Here is a 20345-nt window from a genome sequence, read left to right as displayed (position 1 = left end):
AAGGGGCTAAATTGAGACCCATTCAACCACGCTCTGCTACCACTTGTTACGGAGTTTTCCGTGGTAGTTAGAGGTGAAAGAAGGTGCGGGGGGTGAACAGGTCTCAGGCTACGAAATTAAAGTGAATTTAAAATTTAACAAGGTTATATTTTCTTAGCAAAAAACAAGAAATAACAATAATGGCAGGTACAGAGTAGCAAAACCACTAATTGAGAATGTACAATTACAGGATTTGGGGCTCCGAGAGCCAGACACACAATTCTTGAGCAATTAGCCCAACTTTACGATATACAGAATTCAACAAAGGGGCAGAAGACCCCAATCAAGCCCAGGAGCACTTGCTCCCAATTACATCATAAAGCCTCCTCGAGGCGCGCAGAAACAAACTTCAAAAAAGCGATCTGCTCTCAAAGGTTAAGCCTATCAAAGGCCACACCAAACTCCACCTTCAAGTTGTCCTCTAAGGGCATAAACACAGGGGTAAAGATACCCAACCTACTGAGGCCTATAAAGTGATAAAATTTAATTAAATGGCCTCTAAAATACCAATTTGAGAGGAGGCGAACTTGCGCTCCTAATACACTTTGTTTAAAACCCACTTGGCACTAGGCCGTTAATGCAAGGGCTAATCCCATACTAAAGAGGTGACTTTAGAAGGAAACAATTTACATTACGTTAAGGAAGAAACGGTTGTGAAAATAAGTTCACCTCAATGCAATATGAGAGGGAGCTCGAGAGGGTTAAGCACTCTCTATCCCAATATGAAGCTTAAAAGATAGAATAATTACAAAGATTCTTTACATTTTACGGAAAGTTACATGGGGGAAAAGCTTCGGACCCGCCCCGAGAGTTAAACTGCTGAGCTAGCAAGAAAAGAAGTTATTAATCGGCCATTACCTTGTTGTTGAACTGCTGCCCGAAGGAAGAGGCGCTTCCCGCCCCCTGCTATGTACTTTACACACTGAAAGATGTTACTGAAGTGGCGCAGAGACCCTAAAATCAGCAGTTTATATACTCTCGCAGAAAGTTCGAGGCGTTTCAGGAAGGAAAACACCCGCCCACAAACATTTTATTGGTGGATAAAGAAAACCCCTACACAAGATGAAGAAGAAACACATTATTGGTGGAAAATTAATTAAAGAAATTCGGGATTGGCTAAATTCAAAACAAGGGGAAAGAAAGGGTTAATATTGCCAACTTAAACAATGACTGAAAGAAATTTAGCAAAGAACAAACTTTTGAAATTAAATTTTCTCCAAAAAAAACCAGTTCTTTCACTTCGCACTAGGGTGCACCGTTGTAGTTCTTCAGTAGTGTCCTCTAGAAGAGAATGTTCACACTTCTTACTACAAGCAAAACAAAAATACGTCGAAAACAACACAGTTCAGAAACTTCAAAATTTCCTAGTAGTGACATCTTCAGGATAACTTGAAAATTAACACATAAGACAAAGTTCAGACTTCTTCCAGTAGGGGAGTTTCAACTGGCGCAAGGTTTGAATTAGCGGCGTGGAGGTGTACCGCCCGGTACAATTATTATTATTATTATTATTATTATTATTATTATTATTATTATTATTATTATTATTATTATTATTTCAAAATGTACATTTATGCAGCAAAGATCGATGATCTAGGACGTGGAAACTTTGAATGCGATACTCGCCGGTGCCAATGAAGCTTGGAATATCAGGAAGAGATCCATAAAGGCTTTTCATAATTTTCTTTTATTAATTAATCGACTGAGTCGTGTCTGGATCCTTGGTTGATTGGTCAGCGTCGCGGCCCTCGTGTCAGAGGGTCCCAAGTTCGAATCTCAGCCGTGTCGAATATTTTAGCCACGTCTCCATAATTGGCAGTCATACAAATTTTAGTGAAGGATGGAAGTATGCGTGTAGGTACTTTAAGGAAGAAACAGGTTCTAGGAAGGACTTTCCAGGAGTCATTAATGAACGAGGGCAGTGCATATGTGAGGATTTACAGAAGTCAGAAGTATTCAGTCGGCAGTATGTAAAGATTGTTGGTTAAAAGGGTAATCTCCAGGTAGACGAGGTGACTAATACTGTTACAATCTACGATAACAAGCACATTTGCAATAAGATAGAAAAGTTGAAAACTAGAAAAGCAGCTAGAATTGGTAAGTTTTCTGGGGATATACTAAAGGTGATTTCAATGGGTTGGGATATATCACCATCCATATCTGAAGTGCGTATTTGATTACTGTTTGCTTGCAGGAGGTATACCAAATGAATGGAGAGTTGTTATAGTAGCCCCTGTGTATAACGGAAAGGGTGATAAACATAAAGCCATTAATTACAAGCCAGTCACCTTGACATATGTTGCATGTAAGCTTTGGGAAAACACTCTTTCTGATTATATTAAACGTGTTTGCGAACTTACTAACTGGTTTGACAGAAGGCAGTTCGGGTTTAGGAAAACTTATTCCACTGAATTTGAACTTGTAAGATTCCAGCAAGATACAGCATTTACAGTATCTTACATTCAGGTGGTCAAATGGACTGTATCGCGATTGTTCTGTCTAAGGCGTTTGACGGGATAAATCATGGGAGACTACTAGCAAAAATGAGTGCAATTACATTAAGGTTCCAGTGTATGCGACCTCACCAGGACTACTTGCTTCAAGAATTGGAAAACAATCCAAAGGAAAGCAGCTCGTTTTCTCCGGGTGATTTCCGACAAAAGAGTAGCGTTACGAAAATGATGCAAAGTTTGGGCCGGGAAGACTTCAGAAAAAGGAGACACCTGTCACTGGAGAGATGGCGTAGAATAACAGTAGTAGACGAGTAAGTTTGAGTGGTGTTTTTAAAAGTAGGAAAAATCACAATATGAAGATAAAGTTGGGATTTCAAGAGGGCAAATCGGGGCAAATAATCGTTTATAAGAAGAGAAGTTAGAGATTGGAATAATTTACCAAAGGAGATGTTCCAAATTATTTGAAATTATTTAAGAAGGGACTAGGTAAATAAATTGTAAGGAATCTACCACCTGAGTAACCGCCCTAAATGCAGATCAGTGGTAATTGACTGATTTCTCTGGTTCAAGGACTGTGTATTTGTTTCTTTTTTTATACACATTTCATTTACACACAGCATAGCGACTACCAAATACTACAGAAACACGCAAGCGTGGAATACATCCTTCGAAATAAGTTGGTATCAGGCAGGGCATCCAGTTGTAAAACAAGGCTGAGTACACTTGTGCGATACAGTTCGCACAAGCGATACTAGGGCGTGGAAAAAAGCGGTAGCTGCAGTATAAGAATAATTTATCGATTAGCACGTGTGAGAATTTTACATTTCTTTGTTAAGTCTGGAGCTGCTATGAGAATTGCATTACTTGTCCATCTACTGTAGTTTAATCTACAAACTATGGTAGCATCGTGCGCAAGGACGACTCCAAAATACTGGACTGCAACTCTTCAGATTGTTAAATGTATTACGTCTGAAGTCTTCCCAGCCCAAACTTTGCAACATTTTCTAACGCTACTCTTTGTCGAAAATCACCCAGGAGAAAACGAGCTGCTTTCCTTTGGATTTTTCCGATTCTCGAATCAAATAATCATGGTGACAGTCCCTTTCACTGGAACCATACTCTAATTGCGGTCTTACGAGAGACTTATTATATTATTATTATTATTATTATTATTATTATTATTATTATTATTATTATATTATGTATGTTAGAAATTGTTAAATTGTTAAATATATTTCCCGTTGTCACAGTGCCTCCTTGTGTGTGACCTGGCCTGAATGACAGATGATCCGTTTCAGTCGTATATCCGACTGGTCCGGTTCGTTGGCTGAATAGTCAGTGTAGTGGATGCTGATTTTAGCCGTGTCTGGTTCGAGAACGCGGTATTTGTGTTCATCCAACGCCACCTAGGAACGCCTCGGGCGTTTGCTCGTCTTAATAGACATCTTCATTTACACAGTACACACACCAAACTTCCTGCTGTGGATGCGAACAGTAGAATCCATCCACGGTATCCCCTGCCTCTCATGAGAGGTAAGAGCACTGGGGACAGTAGGTTAGTGGCCATGTGTTCCCTAGCTGAGTTTGGTATTGCTTCTACTTGTGTCAGGTTCCTCACATTCTTCCTTCCTGTCTGACCTTCCTTGGTCAACTCTTGTTCTTTTACGACGCTGACGGTATTAGGCTTGGGAGGCCTAGGGAGTCTTTCGTTTTCATGCCCTCCGTGGCTTTTCCCTTTATTTTGCCAGATACCCTCATTCTTCGAAGTGTCGGTCCACTTTTGTTCTCCTTCTGGTTATGGTTAGTGTTAATAGAGGATGGTTGCCCAAAAATCACCACTACCTTTTATCTTTCCTATCCGACCTCCTTAAGTGAACTCTTGTTCCCTTTCGGTCCCGACGGTACCAGGTTTGAGAAGGCTAGAAATTCTTTGATTTTCACGCCTTCACTGCCCTTTCTTTTCTTTGGCCGATTCTTTCATTGTTAGAAGTGTTGGACCTCTTCCATTTTTCCTCTGATAGAGAATGGTTGCCTAGATGTTCTTCCTGTTAAAACAATGATCACCATCACCACCAGCAGCACTTTTCAGGTTATTTCTAATCGACACACTTTGATGTTCAGTACTGGAGGATTTTTCTCCCTATGGGGATTCCTTCTGGGCATAACACACAGCCGTTGACCATGGGAGCCTTATCTTTCAAATGTTATCTTCGCCAGAGAGTTCCAATTAGCGTTTTAATTTTTCTTTTTACAATTAGCTTTACGTCGCTCCGACACGTATGGGTGTTATGGCGACGATGGGTCAGGAAAAGGGTAGACAGTGGGGTTCGAACTCACTGTCTTCCGAATGCAAGTTCACCGTTGCGCCCCTCTAACCGCACGGCCAACTCGCTCGGTCGTTTTACATTTTTTACGCTCTTCTATCATTGCAGAATGTTTTTTCAAGTCTCAACATTATTTATATTTAGAGTTTAGATGTGATAATAGGGGCACGCAAAGAAGTGTCCACTTGAAATCCTGTCAGCGTAAACCACCGGTGCTATACATTTTTGTGGAATTTGGACTTCAGGGGCATGGATTATGATTTCGACAATCTCACATGTATGAGCGGGACTCGAACAGCAGACACACAGGTGTGAGCGGTGGTGTTAATTATTGTGTTTTAAGAGAAAGTACAAGGCAACCATCCTTCTTTATCAGTTAATCACTAATCAGAAGGAAAATGGAACGAGTCCGCAGAAGAATGAAGGTATTGGGCAAAAGAAAGGGAAAAGCCACGAAAGGCGTGGAAAATGAAACTCCCTACTGTCGAACAAAATATTATGCTCACTCGAGTTTGGAGGTTGTTTATGATATAACCAATAGGCCCACTGAAAATCCAATAACACCATCATTTTCCTCGTTTCATTTCACGTTACGTCATGTAGGTTTCGAATTTTAAATTCATATTGTAATATTTTTTATCGCAAGTGGAACGCATCAAATGCCCGTTTTTAAGCGTGTTTCAACCATGCGTCAACTTTAAGACACCGTTTCTCCAAAACCCGTCATCTGATCGAATCCAAATTTTAACACAATATTCATTGGGATGTTTTAAATATAGTTTATAAATTTCAGAGTTTTGTGTTTCCCAGAAAAAAGTTCTTATCAATTTTCTAACTTTTTCTCGGCTCGGGCTGGTTGAAAAATTGCTTTCTTGGTCGCGTTGTAATCCTTACGTATCCAACAGTTATGCTGTATGATTGTGAAATACGTAAATTATTTCAATTTTTTAATATCAGTTTGTATTTGTGTGTGTAGGGCGACCTTGTAATAGTCTTTGAAAGCTACCTCGAGAGGAAGGTTTCAAAATTCATTTATAATGTAACTTTTATTTCTCAATGTAAATTCTCAAACTAGTCTTTAGAACTTAACCGAACTTACGGAATAAAGAGTGAGGACCTTCTTGTATTCCCTTTCAACTTGATATTGAGGTGACTGATTTTGTAATCTTTAAAATCTATCTCTTAATTTTGTAAGCTTTTTCTCCATCTAGTCACTTCCGTAGTATAGGCTTAGCCTCTGTAATTTCGGGCCATAAGCCCACATAGGATTTTAAGTATTTTCATGTGAATTTCAAGTAGTGCAAGAGTTCACCTCCTAACATTTTGGCTTTTGGCCAGCAACTTTAACCTTTTGTTTTTAACAAAGGCCACGTAGAATTGGGTACTTGTTACCCCTGTTAATGTCAACTATTTTTCATTTTGTGTCTATGTAAATCAGACTGTTGAGCGACGAAGACAGTGTTTACTTTTTGTTTTTGTTAAATGTAAGTTGTGCCTTTGATAGGCCTGGAACGTTACAATTTTGGAGAATAGTCTCCTAGTGAGTAATTGTGTGAAACAAAGACGCTCTTGTTCTATCACTGTAATTTTGGAACTCGGTCCCCTAAATGCTGGTTGAAGGGAGCACTAGTGCTCTTGTTAAATTTGTAACTAGGGAGCTTCAAGCTCATGTTGTTAAATTGTTGTTACCTGATTATTCTAGTATTGTTACTCAAGCTCACGAGCTAGACGTTGTACCTGATGTTGTAATTTGCTTAGCAAAGTGTATAGTTTGAAATGAAAAGAAAAAACCACGGAAGGAAATATACTGACCGAGCAAATGTCATGGGATAGCGGAGCACTCATGCGCATGTGCGTTGTCTGCGCACCACACGCCCTCTGTGCTAGCGGCAGTTGTATAGGAGATTTTGTGAGCAGTGGCTGTGCATGTGACAGGTGTAACATGGAACGTCGTCGTGAGCTGACGCCGTTCGAACGGGGTTTGGTGGTCGGTGCCCGACGGATGGGACGTGCGATTTTGGAAGTGGTGCGGGAATTCGGCTTCATACGATCAACCGCGTTCAGGGTGTATCGTGAATGGTTTAATGCGGGTATCACCGTCCACAACAGACGAACGACCGGCCGTCCAGCCACCCTCGATGACCGTGACCGGCGACATCTGAGACGGATTGTCAATAGTGACAGACGGGCAACCGTGCAACAAATCACGGCTCAATTCAACGCAGGCCGTGCTAGACACGTCTCTCAGTGGACAACCCGTAGGAACATGGGTTCTATGGGGTATGGGAGCCGGCGCCGCACACGGGTGCCACTGTTAACCCAACGTCATCGGGCACAACGACGCGCATTTGTCACCAGGGAAGGACATTGGAACAATGGCGTAACGTGATATCGTCGGACGAATCACGATTTCAACTGCACCATACCGATGGGAGGCACCGCGTATGGCGCAGACCACATGAGGCGATGGATCCCGCCTGCCTCGAAGGTGTGGTCCAGGGCGCTGGTGTCTCTGTTATGGTCTGGGGTGCATTTTCCTGGTATGGAATGGGCCCCCTAGTTGTTCAGGTAGAGACTTTGAATGGTACGTGGTATGTTGAGCTGCTCGGAGACCATCTCCACACATTTTTGGCCTTCCAGCGCCCAGACGGTTCTGCGGTGTTTCAAGATCACATCGCTCCCACGTTACCAAGGAATAGTTCCAGGAACATGCAGCGGAGGTCCAACGACTGCCATGGCCATCCAGGAGCCCCGATATGAACCCTATCGAGCATATCTGGGATGTCCTGGAACGCAGGCTCCGTGCCATGGATCCTGCACCCACGAACAGACCAGTATTGGCGGCCGCTCTGCAAACGATTTGGTGTGAGCTGCGTCCAGAGGACTCCCAGGGACTTGTCGACTCACTTCCACGGCGTCTCACTGCAGTTCGCAGGGCCAGAGGAGGCCCCACACGCTATTAGGTGACTATCCCATGACATTTGCTAAGTCAGTGTATATCACAAGTTTTAAAGTTTTACATTAATCTTGCGTCTTTTATATATCTACCCATTGATGCCCGCGCCTTCGTTCACCTCTCTGTTCCACAAAAACACGGTAACAAAACCAACCCTGGAGGGTAAACGGACTAAGAAAGAAAAAGAAAACTTAATGTTGGTCTATCATATTAATTTTCTTGTGACTCACTTACCTTACACTTGAAATCATTCGTCTCTAGAAGGTTGACCAACACCTCCAGACCACCTATATCTCGTATAGCCATCTGGTTGATCTCCGTTGTGAGGTTGTGGTCCTTGAGGCAGCATAATGCGACAATGGTCGCAGTCTGATTCCCGGCCTGTCGGATGAAACATCATCTTGTAAGTCCCAAAATATGCTATTTATATTTTTAACTCATGTCAGAAATCCTCTTTTTCCCTACTTAAACATTTACTGTCCGGAAATTATACACTAACTGACAGTGACAATGCAACACCAAGGAGGAGTGGTTCGAAAGGGATGAAAGTTGGGGAAAAAACAGAGTCGGCACGGAAGAATAATTGATGTTTATTTCAAACCGATATGCAGGTTACACAATGCGCACGGCATCGACTCAGTAGGATGTAGGACCACCGCGAGCGGCGATGCACGCAGAAACACGTCGAGGTGCAGAGTCAATAAGAGTGCGGATGGTGTCCTGAGGGGATGGTTCTCCATTCTCTGTCAACCATTTGCCACAGTTGGTCGTCCGTACGAGGCTGGGGCAGAGTTTGCAAACGGCGTCCAATGAGATCCCACACGTGTTCGATTGGTGAGAGATCCGGAGAGTACGCTGGCCACGGAAGCATCTGTACACCTCGTAGAGCCTGTTGGGAGATGCGAACAGTGTGTGGGCGGGCATTATACTGCTGAAACAGAGCATTGGGCAGCCCCTGAAGGTACGGGAGTGCCACCGGCCGCAGCACATGCTGCACGTAGCGGTGGGCATTTAACGTGCCTTGAATACGCACTAGAGGTGACGTGGAATCATACGCAATAGCACCCCAAACCATGATGCCGCGTTGTCTAGCGGTAGGGCGCTCCACAGTTACTGCCGGATTTGACCTTTCTCCACGCCGACGCCACACTCGTCTGCGGTGACTATCACTGACAGAACAGAAGCGTGACTCATCGGAGAACACGACTTTCCGCCATTCCCTCATCCAAGTCGCTCTAGCCCGGCACCATGCCAGGCGTGCACGTCTATGCTGTGGAGTCAATGGTAGTCTTCTGAGCGGACGCCGGGAGTGCAGGCCTCCTTCAACCAATCGGCGGGAAATTGTTCTGGTCGATATTGGAACAGCCAGGGTGTCTTGCACATGCTGAAGAATGGCGGTTGACGTGGCGTGCGGGGCTGCCACCGCTTGGCGGCGGATGCGCCGATCCTCGCGTGCTGACGTCACTCGGGCTGCGCCTGGACCCCTCGCACGTGCCACATGTCCCTGCGCCAACCATCTTCGCCACAGGCGCTGCACCGTGGACACATCCCTATGGGTATCGGCTGCGATTTGACGAAGCGACCAACCTGCCCTTCTCAGCCCGATCACCATACCCCTCGTAAAGTCGTCTGTCTGCTGGAAATGCCTCCGTTGACGGCGGCCTGGCATTCTTAGCTATACACGTGTCCTGTGGCACACTACAACACGTTCTACAATGACTGTCGGCTGAGAAATCACGGTACGAACTGGGCCATTCGCCAACGCCGTGTCCCATTTCTCGTTCGCTACGTGTGCAGCACAGCGGCGCATTTCACATCATGAGCATACCTCAGTGACGTCAGTCTACCCTGCAATTGGCATAAAGTTCTGACCACTCCTTCTTGGTGTTGCATTTGCTCTGTCAGTCAGTGTATTTTCACAATGATGTAACAAACATGAAAAACACAATTGAACTAATTTTCGAGCTTTGTATACTTAATCCGAGATAAAATATTTGTTTGCTAAGTTATCTGCCCAGAGGTTGATTGTATCTTACAATAATACTACTAAATGCTATACGGTTATAGGAAAACCACAAAAAATCGATGACGCATGTATAATGAGGCCTCTGTGGTGTAGTGGTTAGTGTGGGGGGGATGGGAAGATCGGAAGGGATAGGCAACGAAGAGGGAAGGAAGCGGCCGTGGCCTTAATTAAGGTACAGCCCCAGCATTTTCCTGGTGTGAAAATGGGAAACCACGGAAAACCATTTTCAGGACTGCCGACAGTGGGGTTCGAACCTACTATATCCCGAATACTGGATACTGGCCGCACTTAAACGATTGCAGCTTTCGAGCTCGGTTTTTTTTTTTTTTTTACAGAATTTGCAGTAAATACGAGTATAATAGCATGGCCGTGAACAGTATTAAACTAGATTTTGGCTGCAAGTAGCAAAGTTTTGTCAATCACCTTAGGCTCATGATTTAGGCACCAACAGAAGTTTAAAATATGTTCAATTAACTAGTAGTTAAGTTAGTAAGAATTATTACATGAAGTTGTTGCCATCACATTGTTAATTTTTACTTGTTAACACATATGTGACTAATCATTATCACGATCATCATCATTTATACAACTAATATATTATGTATTCTTGTATTTTAAATTTGTAAAGTGTACTGTAAGTGGAGACTTGTTCTCTGGTGTATACTTAACCTTAAAATCAATAACTCGTAACTTCAAACCATGATGTGAAATAAACTTATTACCTTTTGCATTTTGTTGTGAATAAAACGTTGACATTTTAATGTGAATCAAACGTATAATTATATCCTTACCAGCCCAGTACCATAATTTCTACATCTATATACAGGGTCACAGCGACATGCTACGTCGGGTGTGGGACGAACTTGACTATAGAGTTGATGTGTGTAGAGTCACTCATAGAGCACATATCGAGCACTTGTAGGCTCATAAAAATACTTTGTAAGTTTTTCTGTCTTTCTATATAATTTTGTAATGTTACAACAAATAATAAACAAACAGGAATTTTTTGAAACCGCTCCAATCACTTGTGCGCACCCTCTATAAAAAAGTTTTCTAAAACAGCTTTATCCAGTCCGTCCGGCGTTTTTTATTCTCTCCTGAACTACTTGCCGATATTATGGCGTGTGGCCTGGTGCAGGTCTTTCTAGTTGATGCCGTATAGGAGACCTGGGCGTCTGTGAGGATGGGGCCCTACCTATGATAATGATGAAGACTGCACACACACCCAGCCCTCGAGCCGTCGGAATTAACCAATGAAGGTTAAAATCCCCGACCCGGCCGGGAATCGAACCCGGGAACCTCTGGACCGAAGGCCAGCACGCTAACCATTTAGCCGGACACCTGCCGATGAATCATTAGGCAATGATGGGTCTCTGAGTTCAGTCAACTGAGTAATTCTAAAATCAAATCACTAAATAAGTGTATTTAGCGGGTTGCACATAGTTAAGGAGCAATATCGTCATGTAAATATATCGGCGGCCCGCCTCTGTGGTGTAGTGGTTAGCGTGATTAGCTGCCACCCCCGGAGGTCCGGGTTCGATTCCCGGCTCTGCCACGAAATTTGAAAAGTGGTATGAGGGCTGGAACGGGGTCCACTCAGCCTCGGGAGGTCAACTGAGTAGAGGTGGGTTCGATTCCCACCTCAGCCGTCCTCGAAGTGGTTTTCCGTGGTTTCCCACTTCACCTCCAGGCGAATGCCGGGATGGTACTTAATTTAAGGCCACGGCCGCTTCCTTCCCCCTTCCTTGTCTATCCCTTCCAATCTTCCCCATCCCCCATAAGGCCCCTGTTCACCATAGCAGGTGAGGCCGCCTGGGCGAGGTACTGGTCATACTCCCCAGTTGTATCCCCCGACCAAGAGTCTGAAGCTCCAGGACACTGCCCTTGAGGCGGTAGAGGTGGGATCCCTCGCTGAGTCCGAGGGAAAAGCCAACCCTGGAGGGTAAACAGATGATGAATGAATGAATGAAATATATCGGCGATTAAAAATGACCTGCAGTTTAAACCATTTTTAAATTTTTATTTTTTTAAAATGCTATTTGTTCGGGGCGTAGACCTAGAACGGTATTTTGCCCCTATGTGAGGAACCTACGTGTATTTTGTAAATGGCGGAAGTGTAAAGTGTTGAATGTGAGGAAAGGAACGTTATGGACGACACAAACACCCAGTCCCCAGGCCAGGGATATTAATTATTTACAAATAAAACCCCTGACCCAGCCGGGAATCGAGCCCGGGGCCACCGGGTGACAGGCGGACGCGTTACCCCCTACGCCGCGGGGCCGGGCATTTAAAACCATACTTGGTACACGTATGACTTAATACTATCTGGAGAGAAAACTGTGTGTGTACGACACCCCTATCACCTCTAAGGGTGGGGTAGGGAGAAGTGACAAGTAGAAATAATCGAAAATGAGCTGTATTCGTGTTGAAACTATCGTTTTCGTGGTCGTTGAAATGCAAAGTGACACTCCCGATACCGTTTAAATCTCTATCGGCATTGGCGTTGAAAAGGGGTGAAATATAAAATCTCCAAAATGACCGAGATTATGGATGTATGTGTCTGTGTTTCAGCATAGGTCTCAGTCGAATTTCGTATACATACGACTTACTATCTGTAGAAAAATACTGTGTAGTTAAGACACTCCTAGCACCCCTACGATCGGGGATAGTGAGGCAGTGATATGATGAAGAAATAATAAAAAATGGCCAATATTAGTGTCGAATTCATACTCTTCTGGGTGGCTAAGATGAATAATAACACTCCGAGTGCCTTTTAAATCTCAATCGGTATGGTGTGTGTGTGAGAAAAGGGGTGGAAAAGAAAAGGAAATGTCCAAAATGACCGAGATTATCGATGTACAGTATATGTGTATGTTCCTCTCAAGCAAATTTATTACATGTAATTTACAGGTAGTCTCATATGCACTGACTGACAGAGCAAATGCAACACCAAGAAGGAGTGGTCAGAACTTTATGCCAATTGCAGGGTAGACTGACGTCACTGAGGTATGCTCATGATGTGAAATGCGCCGCTGTGCTGCGCACGTAGCGAACGATAAATGGGACACGGCGTTGGCGAATGGCCCACTTCGTACCGTGATTTCTCAGCCGACAGTCATTGTAGAACGTGTTGTCGTGTGCCACAGGACACGTGTATAGCTAAGAATGCCAGGCCGCCGTCAACGGAGGCATTTCCAGCAGACAGACGGCTTTACGAGGGGTATGGTGATCGGGCTGAGAAGGGCAGGTTGGTCGCTTCGTCAAATCGCAGCCGATACCCATAGGGATGTGTCCACGGTGCAGCGCCTGTGGCGAAGATGGTTGGCGCAGGGACATGTGGCACGTGCGAGGGGTCCAGGCGCAGCCCGAGTGACGTCAGCACGCGAGGATCGGCGCATCCGCCGCCAAGCGGTGGCAGCCCCGCACGCCACGTCAACCGCCATTCTTCAGCATGTGCAAGACACCCTGGCTGTTCCAATATCGACCAGAACAATTTCCCGTCGATTGGTTGAAGGAGGCCTGCACTCCCGGCGTCCGCTCAGAAGACTACCATTGACTCTACAGCATAGACGTGCACGCCTGGCATGGTGCCGGGCTAGAGCGACTTGGATGAGGGAATGGCGGAACGTCGTGTTCTCCGATGAGTCACGCTTCTGTTCTGTCAGTGATAGTCACCGCAGACGAGTGTGGCGTCGGCGTGGAGAAAGGTCAAATCCGGCAGTAACTGTGGAGCGCCCTACCGCTAGACAACGCGGCATCATGGTTTGGGGCGCTATTGCGTATGATTCCACGTCACCTCTAGTGCGTATTCAAGGCACGTTAAATGCCCACCGCTACGTGCAGCATGTGCTGCGGCCGGTGGCACTCCCGTACCTTCAGGGGCTGCCCAATGCTCTGTTTCAGCAGGATAATACCCGGCCACACACTGTTCGCATCTCCCAACAGGCTCTACGAGGTGTACAGATGCTTCCGTGGCCAGCGTACTCTCCGGATCTCTCACCAATCGAACACGTGTGGGATCTCATTGGACGCCGTTTGCAAACTCTGCCCCAGCCTCGTACGGACGACCAACTGTGGCAAATGGTTGACAGAGAATGGAGAACCATCCCTCAGGACACCATCCGCACTCTTATTGACTCTGTACCTCGACGTGTTTCTGCGTGCATCGCCGCTCGCGGTGGGCCTACATCCTACTGAGTCGATGCCGTGCGAATGTGTAACCTGCATATCGGTTTGAAATAAACATCAATTATTCGTCCGTGCCGTCTCTGTTTTTCCCCAACTTTCATCCCTTTCGAACCACTCCTCCTTGGTGTTGCATTGTCACAGTCAGTGTAAATCGTAAAAGTAAATATTCAAAAAGTACCTATGTAACGCATGGAGTTGAGAAAGATGATATAAGCTTATGTACTGATAGTAATAATAATAATAATAATAATAATAATAATAATAATAATAATAATAATGGCGTATGGCCTCCAGAGAGGCCTGGTTCGGGTCTTTTTCTCGTAGACGGCCTATTAGGCGTCTTGCATGTCTGCGAAGATTAGGGCCCTACCTAGGATGATTTATAATACTGAATACGCCACACATACCCAGCCCCCGAGCCATTGGAATTAACCAATAAAAGTTAAAATCCCCGACCCGGCCGCGAATCGAACCCGGGACCTCCTGAACCGAAGGCCAGTACGATGACAATTCAGCCAACGAGTCGGACACTGATAATAGTGAAGATGATGATTAAGAGAAAGTTGTATTTTTTTTGTAAAGAGAAACAAAGCTCAATGTAGCTTCATATTTTTCTTCAGCTTGTTTGGTGACATACCTAAATAATTTGAAAGTAATTAATAACTTTACTTATGTTTGAAGAAGATTCTAAATATATTTTATAAAATAATAGATACTTTGCATTTTTATATGTGATGTATTGGTTATTAAAGAAATAATACATTTGCTTTGATTCATATATGTATTAAGAAAAGTTTTTCTTTGTCTTATGATAATTTTAAGATTTGTACGAGTAGTTACGTTAGTTTCATATTAAGCCATTGAAATTAGTTACCCTGAGTTTTCTGTGAAAGATGCATGGTATATGCCAAGCAACAGACGGAAAAAGCCATACTGAGTGGCTCAAGCGATAGAGCACTGGCTTTCTATGGCCAAGGTCGTGGATTCGATCCCATCTCAGTGCGGTGCTATTTGAATGTGCTCAAATACTCTGGCCTCGTGTCAGTAAATTTACCGGCACGTCAAATAACTCCTGCGGGACCAAATAATAATAATACGAATAATAATACTAATAACAATAATAACACATGGAGACATACTGTTGTCATCAAGGCATACCAACAGACATTAGATAAAATTTATCGACCTAAATTTAGGGACAAAGAGCTCCTTTTATTGATATAGGAGATAATCACCTTCATGTACTTGACAAGTTTCTGAATGTGCCAATACTCCGAGGGCATGTCAGCTGCGTTCACTCCTTTGCGTTCATCTTCCTCCTCGCTGGAGCTCTCGGCCGTGGAGCTGTCGCTGTTGATGGACATCTCGGTGACGATCACGACTCGAGGAAGGCCGAGATCCACGCACGGAGGGCTTAGCGCCTCAGGAACACCGCGATCCTCGAGACCTCTGTGGACACACAAGGACAAAAAAATATATACTAGGATTTCAGCAACATCATCTTGAGTGTTTTTCCATTGCAGTCTTTCTTCACTTACATTTACTGGGAAATCTAGTTTTCTACATCGAGAAACATTACTAAATAAGAGACGACTGAAAATATTTAGCTATTTCCTTGATACTGCTTTGCATTCCGACTGATGTTAGAGAGAGCAGAGGAAGTCGTCTGCGAAAGCCAGTACAGGAATGTCTTTATTGTCCAGACATGGGCTTGCCCTCCCCTTCTTCCCTTCATTGTCCAAGACGTTGTTAATCAAGAGTACGAACAATATTGGTGAAATTTACATCACTGCTTAAGCCAATATTTGTAAAGGAAACAGAAGTAGTAATTAAACAAATATAACTGAGGAGGAATGGATAGTGTATTTCAAGTGGTTGTTGGGGGCTAGCGATAAATTTAAAATGGTAAAATTGAAAATGGTGTACTCAGGCATATGGGGAATACTTTGTCCGTCCTAGATGATCCAATAATTAGGAATGAAGTAATAGAGTTATTGAAAAAAGAAATCGGGGGTGGGGGTGAAAATCAGGTTCTGTTAGTGGAATTACTTATGAATTCTAGAGATAGCTAATAACTGTTAAATGTTAGTAATAATAACTAAGATATTTTTTTTGCTAGGGGCTTTACGTCGCACCGACACAGATAGGTCTTATGGCGACGAAACTAACTAAGATATTTAACACAATTCTTGATGCTTGGAAAATTCCAAGATATTGTCAAGGTAGAATAATATGTCCTACATACAAAAGGAAGGGAGAACGATCTATTACAAATAATTATAGGGGTATTACTAAGTTGGGTACTCTCTATACCTTGATATTGAAAAAAATTTTTATAAAATGGGCGGAGTATTACTCTATTCTTTCAGTGTACCAGTCATAACTAAGGAAAGGAATGAGATCCACACATAATATTTTTAACAATAATGTATAATATATATAAAGAGGATAGGTGGTAGATTATATATTACAACCATAGATCTACAAACAGCTTTTTATTTGGTCTACAAATGGACTGTTCCTGTGAAGCTGGCTAAAAATAGGGATGTCAAATAAAATGATGAAGGTCATAGAAGAACTGTATGCAGAAGTGACATGAACGATTAAAGTAAAGGAAGACTTAACTGGTGACTTTAAGTGTCTCGGATCAAAGTTTAATTATGTCAGTACTGAAAAATGTTCTGCTGACAAGTGCTTCCATAGGCCTATTATCACTTATGTACTTAAGGAAATGAATATATGTATATAAACTTCGTCAGATCATTGATATTATTGTATGATTCTGATCTTCTGAGAGACATCTAAGGCACCGACGTATTTTTGTTGTTGATTCTTTAATTTTTAGAATTTGCTTTACGTCACACCGACACAGATAGGTCTTATGGTGACGATGGGATAGGAAAGGACTAGGAGTGGGAAGGAAGCGACCATGGCCTTATTTAAGGTACAGCCTCAGAATTTTCCTGGTGTGAAAATGGGAAACCACGGTGTACCGAGTGGTACACCTCCACGCCGCTTATTTAAAATTTGCGCCAATTGAAACTCCTCTGCTGGAGGAAGTCTGAACTTTATCTACGGTATTAATTTTCAAGTTTCTCAGAAGATGTCACTACTTGGAAATTTTGGAGTTTTTGAACTGGGTCATTTTTGATGTACTTTTGTTTTACCTGTAGTAAGAAGTGTGAACTTTCTCTTCTAGAGGACACTACTGAAAAACTACAATGGTGCACCCTAGTGCGAAGTGAAAGAACTGTTTTTTGGAGAAATTTTTATTTCAAAAGTTTGTTTCTTGTTAAATTTCTTTCTGTTATTGTTTAAGTTGGCTGTATACCCCTTTCTTTCCCCTTGTTTTGAATTTAGCCAATCCTGAATTTCTCGAATTAATTTCTTCTTCGTATTGTGTAGGGGTTTTCTTGGTGAACCAATAAAATCCTTGTGGGAGGGTGTGCTCATTTCAAAAACGCCTCGAACTTTCCGCGAGAGTATATAAACTGCTGATTTTCGGGTCTCGGTGCCACTTCAGTACCATCTTTCAGTGTGTAAAGTACATAGCAGGGGGCGGGAAGCGTCTCTTTCTTCGGGCAGCAGTTCAACAACCAGGTAATGGCCATTTAATAACTTCTTTTCTTGCTAGCTCAGCAGTTTAACTCTCGGGGCGGGTCCGAAGCGTTTCCACCATGTAACTTTCCCTAAAATGTAAAGACACTTTGTATTTATTCTATCTTTTAAGCTACATATTGGGATAGAGAGTGCTTAACCCTCTCGAGCTCCCACTCATATTGTTTTGAGGTGAACTTATTTCTCACAACCGATTCTTCCTTAATGTAATGTAAATTGTTCTTTTCTAAAGTCACCTCTGTAGTATGGAATTAGCCCTTGCATTAGTGGCCTAGAGCCAGATTAGGTTTTAAAACAAATGCATTAGGAGTGCAGATCGCCTCCTCTCAAGTTGGTATTTTAGAGGCCATATAATTAACCTTTTCTCACTTAATAGGCCTCAGTAGGTTGGGTATTTTACCCCTGTGTTTATGTCCTTAGAGGACAGCTTGAAGGTGGAATTAGGTGTGGCCTTTGACAGGCTTAAAATTTGAGAGCGGGTTGCTCTTTCTTGAAAATTTTGTTTTCTGCGCGCCTCAAGCAGGCTTTACTGTGTAATTTGGAGCAAGTGCTCCTGGGTATGAATGGGGTTTTCCGCCCCTCTGTTGAAACTTGTGTTGGGGTAAAACTGGGCTAATTACTCAAGAATTGTGAGGTCGGGGCTCGAAGCCCAAATCCTGTAAATATTGTAATTGTACTTTTATTGCCTTGCTACTCTGTTCCTGTCTTTCGTGTTATTTCTGTATTTTGGAAAGAGAATATAACCTTGTTAAATTTTACATTAACTTTAATTACGTAGTTTGAGACCCGTTCACACCCGCACCTTCTTTCACCTCTACCTACCACAAAAATACGGTAACACACGGAAAACCATCTTCAGGCCTGCCGACAGTGCGGTTCGAACCCACTATCTCCCGGATGCAAGCTCACAGCTGCGCGCCCCTAATCGCACGGCCAACATGCCCGGTGCTGAATTTTGAGATTATTTTTAGCTCGATTAGTGGACTATGGAACTTTTTAGAAGAAGAGGCAACTTCGTGCCTTACACTTATTTAACAAATCAGACACTGTCAGAATCGTACAAAACAAAGGCCTAGATTGGGATAGATATACTGTTTACTACGTGTTGCTGAGAATAAAATTATTCAAGGACAAGGATAGTTAAGGGGCAAAACTGCAATGGGAACGTTGTGTGAAAAAAAGATCTAAGGACATTTGAAACTAAGAACTAGGGCTCGACACTAGTGATGGGCGAATGATATTCAAGTTCGAGCAGGCTCGAGCCGGCCCGATACGCTACGTAGGTTCGATACGTTATCGAACCTGTTCGAACTGTCAGGTGACCCCACACATAGACTATGCGGAGCGCTGACGGACCAGTCGTCGTATTTGACTACTACACTCAGTATATTTATGTGTGTGGGGTGGTGAACACAACGTTCTCTGTGAAGGGAAAGAGCATTTGTTTAATAGTCTTTCTGGTAGTACGAACAACAGATTGGTAAAAGCAATTTTAAGGTAAGCTATTCATTTCGTTAATATTTAACTTTGCATTTTACATTTTGGCCGCTCTTCAGAAATGCTTTTCTTTATAACGTTGTCGTGTTTTGCAGGCTTAATGTTGTTAATCATTACTTTCAAGTACCGATAGATAACATGTTTTTCGAATGGTACGAGTTATCATTTTCTCATTAATAATTATTTATAATGTATTATAATATACGAACTTGAGGTATTACTTCAGACAGAGCAGACAATGACCGGTAGAAAAAGGTCATGGACTTGGGACTTTGAAGAGCTTCCAGACAAACGAGTAAATTGCACACGATGTGATAAAATATTAAAAAAACGATAGTAAAAATACATCGACGATGACTAAGACACCTAAAAATTCATTTTGTTCGTCCTTCGTCGAATGAAACCATTCCAAATGAGGGGAAGATATCTCCACCTAAAACGACGTCGACATATGCAGGTAAAATATCCTTAATAGGCTCCGTTTTGTTTCTTATGAACAGCACAGTGGACGGCCGCTCGCATTAGACTGGTGAAGGGCTCAGAATGTCCGCCTGGACAGGGTCTACGAAGTTACTCTACTGTTGAGGTATACAGTTTATACCGACTTTACGTGCATAAGCATTACGTTATGAAGCCATCAATTTATTCATTGATTGGTAATTAGTCCGCCTCTGTGGTGTACCGGTTAGTGTGATTAGCTGCCACCCCCGGCGGGCCGGGTTCGATTCCCGGCTCTGCCACGAAATTTGAAAAGTGGTACGAGGGCTGGAACGGGGTCCACTCAGCCTTGGGAGGTCAAATGAGTAGAGGTGGGTTCGATTCACACCTCAGCCATCCTGGAAGTGGTTTTCCGTGTTTTCCCACCTCTCCTCCAGGCAAATGACGGGATGGTACCTTAAGGCCACGACCGCTTCCTTCCCTCTTCCTTGTCTATCCCTTCCAATATTCCCACCCCCACCCTGCAGGGCCCCTGTTCAGCATATTAGGTGAGCCCGCCTGGGCGAGGTACTGGTCCTCCTCCCCAGTTGTATCAACCGACCTAAAGTCTCAAGCTCCAGAATACTGCCCTTAAGACGGTAGAGGTGGGATCCCTCGCTGAGTCCGAGGGAAAAACCAACCCTGGAGGGTAAACGAACTAAGAACGAAAAGAAATAATAATAATAATAATAATAATAATAATAATAATAATAATAATAACAATAATAATTCCGTGCTCAGTAGCTCCAGTCACTTAAGTGCGGCCA

General features: G+C 43.3%; 1 protein-coding gene across 1 annotated transcript in view; it reads right to left on the bottom strand.

The window, feature by feature from the left end:
- gudu (Armadillo repeat-containing protein gudu) overlaps nucleotides 1–20345 on the bottom strand; it is a 164472-nt gene that overhangs the window by 121415 nt on the left and 22712 nt on the right. Inside the window, exons 2-3 of the mRNA XM_068227778.1 lie at nucleotides 15222–15435; nucleotides 8007–8153 (exon numbers count right to left, since the gene is read on the bottom strand). Coding sequence (XP_068083879.1) covers nucleotides 8007–8153; nucleotides 15222–15435 — 361 coding nt within the window. The remainder of the gene's footprint in view (nucleotides 1–8006; nucleotides 8154–15221; nucleotides 15436–20345) is intronic.

The sequence above is a fragment of the Anabrus simplex genome, chromosome 5 (genome assembly GCF_040414725.1).
Source record: "Anabrus simplex isolate iqAnaSimp1 chromosome 5, ASM4041472v1, whole genome shotgun sequence".
Classification (NCBI taxonomy): domain Eukaryota; kingdom Metazoa; phylum Arthropoda; class Insecta; order Orthoptera; family Tettigoniidae; genus Anabrus; species Anabrus simplex.
This window is presented reverse-complemented; position numbering and strand designations above follow the sequence as displayed.